The 10,155-nt window shown below is 45.1% G+C and overlaps 1 protein-coding gene across 1 annotated transcript in view; it reads right to left on the bottom strand.

Annotated features, from left to right (window-relative positions):
• The window catches only part of Kdr (kinase insert domain receptor), a 46,463-nt gene that overhangs the window by 8,135 nt on the left and 28,173 nt on the right, over window positions 1-10,155 (bottom strand). Inside the window, exons 19-27 of the mRNA XM_031342775.1 lie at window positions 9,107-9,220; window positions 8,502-8,590; window positions 7,768-7,921; window positions 5,824-5,921; window positions 3,552-3,674; window positions 3,312-3,423; window positions 2,967-3,066; window positions 2,491-2,596; window positions 963-1,114 (exon numbers count right to left, since the gene is read on the bottom strand). Of these exons, the coding sequence (XP_031198635.1) occupies window positions 963-1,114; window positions 2,491-2,596; window positions 2,967-3,066; window positions 3,312-3,423; window positions 3,552-3,674; window positions 5,824-5,921; window positions 7,768-7,921; window positions 8,502-8,590; window positions 9,107-9,220 (1,048 nt within the window). The remainder of the gene's footprint in view (window positions 1-962; window positions 1,115-2,490; window positions 2,597-2,966; window positions 3,067-3,311; window positions 3,424-3,551; window positions 3,675-5,823; window positions 5,922-7,767; window positions 7,922-8,501; window positions 8,591-9,106; window positions 9,221-10,155) is intronic.

A 10,155-nucleotide genomic window follows, 5' to 3' on the forward strand; every position in this document is an offset into this window, starting at 1 on the left:
CTCTCTCTCTCTCTCCCCCCTCTCTCTCCCTCTCTCTCTCCTTCCCCCCTTTCTCTCCCTCCCTTTCCTGCAGTGCAGGACTCCTGTCATGCAGGATTCCTCAGGGGAAAACATCCCTAGGCCTCTGGAACCTCCTGGCAGCACAGCACCTGGGCCAATGCCTCCCACAGGAGACAGCTGCCCCATCCTCCCACAGCTTGGGGACACTCAGGAACAGAATTTGCTCCCGTGTTGTCAGGGGGTCTAGCTGCAGAAGGACAATGCCCAAAGCGGAGTTGTCTTGGGCTTAGGAAAGGCAATACTAAGATTGCATTGTGGGAAACCCCATCAGCATGTTCCTCACGTGCAGGTATTAACTGACAACGCAGAGAGAGCAGCCTGGTCTGTGGACCAGAACCGGACTGCACGTCATTTGTTTTAAATAAATTCCAGTACCCCATTAGGTAAACACAATGCCGAAACTCAGACTGGAGAGAGATTTCTGAGCTGTAGTTGCCAGCCCAATTCTGGACACAGCCTATAGTATGTTGTACCTACACCAGAGAGCCCTCAGCATGTTTCATATTTGTACAGAATCCTTTCTTCCTGAGTCTTTCCTAAGCCATTTAATTCACCTTAATAAAAGTATACACGAGGACCATTTTAATACGGATGTCTCAGTAACATGGCTCTCTCTCCCTCTCTTTCCTCCTAGAGATTAATGAACTGTGGCATTTTAGTTATTTGCTCCCACAAGGCTCAGAATTCTTAGAGGCAAAGCTGTGCCAGCATCATGGGCCACAGATAGGAGGTGGCTCTGCTCTCCAGACTTTTGGGGAGCACTGACCTCTGAATGTCAGATCTCCAGTTAGCTAGAAGTAGTATGGAACCGCCTAAGGAAATGTCTTCCTCCCCCCACCTCCTGAGCTGGCCTTGAAGCCCCCCACCCCTGCCCTGGAGGGGATGCTGGCCATATCCAGTACCTGATTCCTGCTGTGTTGTCATAATGGAATTTGGGGTCACACACTTCCTCTTCCTCCATACAGGAAACAGGTGAGGTGGGCAGGGAGAGTCCAGAATCCTCTTCCATGCTCAGTGTCTCTGACATTGGAAGAACAATATAGTCTTTGCCATCCTGAAACAATAAACACAGCACACTATTGTTATGGCTGCTGTCCTTCAAGGGCCTTTTCATGAAAAACAAAGGGCAGGGGGGGTGTCTTAGGCTGTGTGTGCCGCTTTCATATCTGAACACAAGACTTCAAGACTGTCTTGGAAGAGGGAACAGAAACAAAGGAGCACTTGAAAGGGATGTGTGGAAGAAGGTTAATAAAGGGACTAAGGAAAAACAGGATTAGTAAAGGGACAAGAGGCCATGGTTGCCATGAAGACAGAGCAGGCAATGGCTGTGGAGGCGATGTGAGAACACAAAGCCCAGGAATCAATTCCGCACAAAGACCTCCACGGGAGCCAGGCCTTCAAAGCACACTGCCCCCACATTCCAAGTGCCTTTACATTCCAAGGCAATGGAAAATCAGAAAGCAGTGAAAAGGAAAGCAATAAAGAGTAAGATTATAGGAATTCTGGGAAGAGGTAATACAGGCCAATGTTATTTTTCAAGAGAAAGAAGAAAAACAAGCTCATCTGACACAGGTAAATGCTTGGAAGGTTTGTTAATGAAAATGAATGTGATCCTCAAGTGTTCAGAAGGACAAAGGAACCCGTTGGCTCTCACTGTATCAAGGGACACCTAGCAGAGACAACTAACAAAAAGAGGGCAGAGCTCTGTTGTGGAGCTCTCCTGAGAGTGTGACATTTCACCAAGAGGGGCCAAGGTCATGGTTTTGCATAATTTTTATGTTTGGTTTGTTTTGGCTTTGCCTACAGAATTTACTAAAAATTACTTGAAATTCCTTCCATTTCTGAAAAATCTGTAAGTTAATCAGATTTGGTGTTTTGTTTTGTTTGTTTGATTGAGGTATTCTCGCTATGCTGCCCAAGTTGGCCTTGAACTCGTGGCTGTTTGGGATTATGTATGTATATTTAGTATTATAATGTAATTCCAGAATGCTAGGATTATAGACATGCACCATCACACCCAGAAGACTTTTTTTTTTTAATTTTAGAAGAACATTTGAAGAGATAACATAAAAAGACAAGTAGGTGGGGACAACAAGATGAGTCAGTGGGTAAAAGTATTTTCAGCCAAGCCCGATAACTTGAGTTTGTTCCCCTGGACCCGCATGGTAGGAGGTAAGAACACACTCCTGCAACTGTTGAATAGAATAGAGCCATCTATTCCCAAGCTATAGATTAGGGTCTCATCAGTCTAAAGAGCAATTAAAGGTTTTACGAAATATTATCACTCAGAAGTGGAAGAGAGAGGCTCTGTTTTCAGTGGCCAAGAGAAAAATATGGCGCCATGTGAACGCCCAGGCAGTAAACCGTTAGATTACAGACCCTGGACCTGAGGCCTCTTTGGAGAAGCTTCTCGAGTAGAGGGTTACAAACCTGCTGAGCATTTGCTTGCAGGAGATTTCCCAAATGTTCCACCAACTCTGAAAATGAGGGTCTCTGGTTGGGGTCCTCATGCCAGCAGTCCAGCATGGTCTGGTACCTGGACAAGCAAGACACCAGTTTCATTAACTTTGCCATTCTTCCAAGAGTTAATGGTTAAGGTAAGCGCTTGAGTGAGAAGCATTTGCAAAAAGCTGAGATGCTAAGGAGAGATGATAAAGCTATGGGAGACACAGATGCCTGCACTCGGAGGTCCAACCATCTATGGTCTTCTTTATCACAACTCTATCAACCTTGAATAAAAACTTTCTGGGGTAGGTACCAAGTAATCCCATGATGATGCTTGAGCTGCCTAAGGAAGGTTCCAAAGAAAAAGATGAACAAACTAGGCCATGCCGTAGGTACACACAACGGAAGTCCTGCTTGCCTCCTTAGTGGGAAGAGTTTGTGAAAAAAGAAAGATATCTTACATTTCTGGGGTGGTGTAATCAGGAGCCCGCATTCTAGTTCCTTCTTTCAATCTCCTACAAAATTCTTCATCAATCTTGACCCCAGGATATGGGGAGGCACCTAGCATAGGACAGGAAAAAGCATTGTGGGATTTGAATCCCTCACAAAAAGCCCTAAAGCCCAATTCTTGTTCATCTGTATCATCAACATAGCTTTCTTGATTTTACCTTCTAAATCTTCTAAGAAATTCAACTTGACAGGAGGTAAAAGACAGAGAGGAAATGATACTCAGGGTTCATCGGTTACTATCATCAGACTTGTCCCCGAATTCCCACCCAGGAGAGGGTCAAAGAGAAGTGACTTACCTAAGGAAAATATTTCCCAGAGCAAAACACCGAATGACCACACATCACTCTGAATTGTGTATACTCTGTCAAAAATGGTTTCCGGGGCCATCCACTTCAAAGGGAGTCGGGCCTGAGTGGGAAACAGTAAGGCATCAGATCCCAAACTGGCAGGTTTCTAAAGAAAACACGCCCCTCACAAATCCACAATGTTGGAATTCCACACCCGAAGAGCCACAAAGTTCACCTTTAGATACCTACATCTCCTTTTCTGACATAATCTGGGTCTTTATAAATGTCCCGGGCCAAGCCAAAGTCACAGATCTTAACCACATTCTTCTCTGATAGGAGAATGTTTCTTGCTGCCAGGTCCCTGTGGATACACTGTGAAAAGAACAGTACGTGTAATAAGTCTCTACACAGCTAATCTCTTTTACATCTGTTGTGACCTCATGCTTAAAAAAAAAAATCCCACATAGGAGAACCGAGTGATTAGCAAGGACTAGGGTTATGTTTTATACCAACACATCAGGAAAAGGGCCTGTGTGTTTCATTGAGACACACATCTGCTTATTCCATAAACAGACCCAGCCACTGGAGCTAAATGACGAGTATAGTCTGACAATGGACACACTACAAAAGTGTCTCTGATCACATCCACACATCCTTTGGCTTGTGCCCTATGGCTAAAACCAGGTTATACTAGGGAGATTCCAGAATAGACTGGTCTTGAATGGATGTGTAGAAATCAGAAGCAAGGGTTCTCCTGGGTGTGGTGCGCTTTCTTAGCTTTCTCTTCCCATTTGGTATGGAAGCTGGACTGGATCTGGAGGCGGTACCCACTGGCACTCATCCTGCTTCCAAAGTGTGCGATATCACAGTAAAGATGAACCCAGGCAAGGCTGGCCAACATGAGTGGCATAGATCCTGTCGTGCTAGGGCTCACTAGTAAACCTCTGGATTCTCAGTTCCTCCAGTGGTCTCTTCTTTCTGTCCTCTAATTTGATCTGACTTTCAACCATGAAGCAGCTATGACTCTATGGTCAGAGCCCTCAGCCAAATGCCTAAGTGCCATCAGAGAGGGAACGCAAGCCCCCAAAGAGCTTTAGACACAAATGAAAGGCCACTTGAGAGTTCCTGGTCAACACTGGAGTGACTACAGAAGCTGGTAATGACTGCCTCTGCCCTACCCAGCACCCCAGGTCTGCACAGCCTTCTTGCTCACATCAGAATGTTCAGGATTGTCTAGAGTGAGTCAGGAAAACTGGAGAGGCCCCAAAGTACATAGCACTCCTACTTGCTTTCAACCAATAGGGCTCCTTTTTCCAGCTGGACAACCACGTAGTACTCAAAAAGATCACTCAGTGGGTACGAGAGAAAAGAAAGGACTCTGGCTGCATGCTCTCCAGTCACAGTATCAATTCCCACTTCCTGTTGCCAAAAGGAACTACTTGGCTCAGGAATGAGCTTTGGCATTCACAAAAATAACGATCTTTGAAAGAGACTCAAGGCCCTTCTCTTTGGGAAGACCTGTAGGGCCCTGGTTCTCTCCCTTTTCCTTGGGAAATAAACGTACAAGAAATATTCTGCAGAACTCTCTAAGATCCCAAGGTTCTGGAAGCTGTGAAAAACTACAGACTTCAGAGAGGAGAGGGGTAAGGGACATTACAATGATTAAAAAAAAAAAAAAGGAATATTACAGCCTTCTGTTCCCTAAGGAACCGGCAGCAAATACAGTTCATCAACAGACATCTTCTCCTAAATATAATGTGAACCTTTCCTACCGGGTATCCCCCACCTTCCCAAGGTCGTCAGGGACTTCCACCAACCGACTCCCCACCTTGGTGATGTTTACAACAATATTTGTCACTTGTCACGTCCCACCTCAGCCTTTGTTTGGCCTACTTTCTAATTTTAGCTGTTTTAATCATCCTCATCTGAAGCAGGGCCTTCCTGCCTTCTAATTACACAAATAACAAGTAGCTTTTTGATGGAGATGAACGTAAAACAAATTAAAAATAGATCCACCACACCAAGATATCTACAAGACTCCTCCCATCCCCTGTCCTAGGTCCTTGCTCGAATATCACATCCTTAGTAAAGTCTTCCCATCTACCTTATTTAACATTGATGTGCACACGTGTTCGCATATGCACATATAAACACACCATTTCCATATATTCTGCAAGCCCTTCCTGATTTACTTTATCCCACAACATCTATTCCCACTTAACCTTCCATCTCTGTTACTTGGGTAGTGGATGTTTCATCAGCTACCAGCTCTGTAAGCACCATGAAGAAGCAGCGCGGTCTAGGTTGGTTCACCATAAGGCTCTTAGAAGTCTACCCGGCGCTTAGTGGTTGGTCAATGAATATGTCACCTTTTATTAGCAGAAATGGAGCCTTCCCCAATGGAACACTTTTAAGACTCCTAAAAGTAGTGCATGACTTTCCAAACTAAACAAAGGAATGTCTGATTTCTAAGCCTGTGACCTGAAGACAGGGCTTCCTTCCTTCCCCTGACCTGTCATACCTTCCTGGATGCCAAGAACTCCATGCCCTTAGCCACTTGGAAGCTGTAACAGATGAGATGCTCCAAGGTCAGGAAGTCCTTGTACAGTTCTTCAGATGCTGTGAGAAGAGGCAAAAGGACAGAGATGAGTGCTCCCACCAAGATGAGTGCTCCCACCAAGAGGAGTGCTCCCACCTATCAGTAGCTCTGTTTCTAAGAAAACTACAGTGATCTATTTAAGATCTGAGGGCCAACTTCAGGAAACAGAAGCAGAGCACCTTCCCATTTGCTAAACCCCAAATTATTAGCATCCAACAGACTCCTCAGAGAAAATAAGACCTCCATTTTGTCAAATGGAGCCACTAAACCCAAAAGGCAGAGTGGGGGTGAAGTCAGTGCAGACAGCAGGGAGAGAAGGACTTTTTAAGGTCTGCTATCTCAAGCTTCTGTTGTTGCTTTCCCATGAACCCAGAGAGGGAAACAATAGCTCATATTAAGAACTCTAAAGATAAAACAACAATATTCAGGGTCATCAAATCTTTTCTCTCCAGGCTTTGTCCTGGAACAAAGACCAAAGTTCAAGCTACAATCTACAACAGAAAACTAAAAATACCAGAAAGAGATTTATTTCTCTTGCTTTCAGACTTAAGTGTGTGGTAAGCATATAAAATCTGGCTCATCGGAGAGGTTTTCCTCCAAGACGAGGAGCGAGTGACAGCAGGTATGAAAGATGAATTTACATGAGTTTGTAGTATTTATTACAGTCAACTGACACAAATAAACACTGAGGCACGCCTGGATATTTTGAAATGATCTCCTAACTTAGGCCAGATGAGATAAGGCTTACTGTCTCCTTCCTGGACACAAGACCAGAATAAACACAAACAATTGTCATAATAGCCTTATTAGTATTCATAAGGCTGAGACTTCTTCCTCGTGTGCGGGCCAGACGACTCTTGAGGAACAGTGAAGGCCCTTTCATTTCCCAGATACAGAAATGGAGGCAAAGTCCAGGCCTGCAATTCCAAGCCGTTTATACCTCAGCCTGTTTCAATCCCTTGGCTTTCCAGCTCACTGGCTACCATTTGTGAGCAAGAGGGTATACAACCCACCTGATTGTAGGCCTCATGACACGTGGCCTAGACAACTTTCCCATTCCCCTCTAGCCCAAGCCCTAGCTACCAGCTGCTTACACAGCTTCTAAAAAATTGTTAGGCTTATAGCACGGGACACAGAAATGGGGGTGGTTTGTCTAAACTCACACTCCCAAGAGCATCAGGCACCAGGCATTCCCATCTGTTTGCCTGTACAGTTGGGCCTGTGCCTTCTGAGTCAAGCAGACATACAGTGAGTGTGTCCTAGAGCTGACTGAAGTATGGGAGGTGATGCCGAGGTCGGGCTCCACCCATCAGTAGCACTAAATCATCACCGGGATCACAAGAGCCAAGGGAGGCAACTCTAAACCACGGTGGGAAGGGAGATTGTGAGAAGCCAGCTGGAGCGTAGAGAAAACAACGGATGTGTCTTAGCCCATCTTGGAGAAGGTCAGGTAGAGATAATTGAAGGGGTCTCTGTGTGCTGCTAAGGCACACTACCTACTAGGTATGAACCACTTATGGCAATCAAGGCTAGCTAAGCACTAGAAAGCTCTCTTCCCCTTCCAGAACACAGCATTGAACCTCTACTGCCAAATCATTCTGATGCAGTATAGGGCCAGAGTATTGATTTGTTTACTAGTGACAGATTAGCCCACCAAATTACCTAGACTCCTCAGGATAACCCCAGTTTGCCTCCCAAGGGAGTTCACTGTCTCTTTAAGGATTTCACACTTTAGTTAATCTTGCCTGGATACTACCTAGGAATTCGGATTTCTTTCAAACATGAAGCTTTCCCCCATTTCGGAATGGCCTGTCATCATCGCTTCCTAGGAGAACGTGTGTTAGGCATAGGCAGCAAAGCAGGTACCTTCTTCTTCCTCTACGTCACTGAGTGATTTCTCCTCAACAAAGCCTGAGCTGGCAGAGCTCTGGCTGCTGGTGATGCTATCCAACCGCCGTTTCAGATCCACGGAGAGCTCTCCAACATAGTCTTTCCCCGAACGGAAGCGTGCCCCTTTGCTCTGGAAAAGAAGGAAATGTGAGAATTCTTCGAATACAAGATGGGTCTCTAGTGCTTTGCAAGATTACAAACAAAATGATTAAAAACAAACAAGACAACTCCAGGACTCTATGGTCTCGGAGTTGAATTGGATGAGGAGGAGGAAGGGGAGGCAAGGTTTAACAGCGTTCCTTCTATAATGCCAAGTGCCTTCTTCAGCATCCCGTGGTAAATACTCCATTTCATTCAGACACACTGCCATTAGTGTCCTCTTTACAAAGGGATATACCCTCCACAGAGCCAAATATGGCTGGGGGGCTGAGGAGACACACGGTAATCCAAAGCTGGTGCTCCCTCTGCCCCATTTCCTTAATTAAATCTAGCACTATCATCACGGGTCAAGAGATTAAAGTCCCAAACATAAAATACTAAAGGTCCTAATAAATAAAATATTAGAAGCATACACTCCCTAGAAGATAAAAGAGGAAGTTAAGACAACCAACGAAATATGCAAAGAATTTTAACTAAAGGCACACGCACACCACTCTGAGTTTTTCTCTGCTTTCCAACATGACCAATGCTCAGGTAGAAGGACAGCCTACCTTATAGGGAACAAATTCATTTCTCTTGCCCCGTAAGTAAGTTGACAGGTTTCCAAACTTGCAGAATTCCACAATCACCATGAGAGGCCCTGCCAATGACAGATTGTGTTGACAAAGGAAAGATGTATTTCGTGAACAGTTCTCATTATGGGCCCAGCACACTGATAAGCCCAACACTGCACTAGAAGAGGGCCATCCATAACCTTTCATTAGAACAGGGCTGTAGAAATCACATAACACCCACCCCAGTCCTATTGAGACTATTTCTTTCCAAAAGACAATTCTATACCTATAATCACATCAGCAGCAATCAGAGAGATGGCTGCAGGGAGGTGGAAAATGGAGATGACTTGAGAATCTGCTCTCAAGGTTTGGGGATGTCCATTTTCCTAATCTAACACTTACTATACAAGTACCAAACCATATCCTCCTTCTGATGAGACCATCCTTTCATTCAAAGGATGCTGTAGAATCGTTTGATGACAGTGCCCACCACATTTCCCCGAGATGTAGCACACTCGGGAGGCTGCAAAGCACCGCTTCCTTCAGATGCTAACAGAGCTGTAAGTCACGCTCAGGCAAGCAGAGCCAGGGTAGACACTCACCTCCCGGCTTGGTGCAGGCCCCTAGGAGGTTCACCACATTGAGATGGTGGCCAATGTGGATGAGGATCTTGAGTTCAGACATGAGGGCTCGGTGCTCACTGTGTGTTGCTCCTTCTACAAATCCAGAGTAGAGACGAAAACTATTAAGTGTGCCCATCGCCACGGGATAATGGCTGCATTTAACTGTGCAACTCACTCTCCCTGTGCAGCACAGCTATAGCTAACTAATGGAAAGCTGATTCCTAATTAGAGATCAAAGCTTTGCTTGAAGCAAACCCCAAATGACTGATGTTTAAAGGACCCTAAGGAGAAACTTCCTGTAAAGTTGTGAACATATCTGCAATGGATTCATATCCAGAGTCGCTTTCTATACAAAACTCAATTTTTCTATTTTGGACTCAGTAGGCTGTATAGGGCCTGATTATTTCAATGCCTCCTCCTCATAAGAAAGTAATCCCATACATTAAATATTCTCAGACCTAGGGACCTCTGAGTTGGCTGGGTGGGTAAAGTCACTTGCCACTAAGCCTAACAACTGAGTTCAAACCCTGGGACCTACACAGTAGAAGGAAAGAACCAATTCCTGCAAGTTATCCTCTGACTACCATATATACACCGTGGTATGAATATCCCCCCTTCTCTCTTCCTTCCCTTCCTCCCTCTCTTTCACACACAGACACACACAGTGGCATAATCTCTTACAACATATTCACTAAGACACATTCTCACACACTCATTCTTTCACACACACACACATACACACACAGTGACTTGTATAATCTCTCATACCCACACACATACATTCTCTCTCTCTCTCTGTCTTTCTCTCTCTCTCTCTCTCTCTCTCACACACACACACACACACACACACACACACACACACTGTGACTTGTATAATCTCTCATACCCACACACATACATTCTCTCTCTCCCCCCCTCTCACATACACACACACACACAGTGACTTGTATAATCTCTCATACCCACACACATACATTCTCTCTCTCCCTCTCTCTTCCTCTCTCTCTCTCCCTCTCTCTCTCTCTCTC

The sequence above is a fragment of the Mastomys coucha genome, unplaced genomic scaffold (assembly GCF_008632895.1).
Source record: "Mastomys coucha isolate ucsf_1 unplaced genomic scaffold, UCSF_Mcou_1 pScaffold22, whole genome shotgun sequence".
Taxonomy (NCBI): domain Eukaryota; kingdom Metazoa; phylum Chordata; class Mammalia; order Rodentia; family Muridae; genus Mastomys; species Mastomys coucha.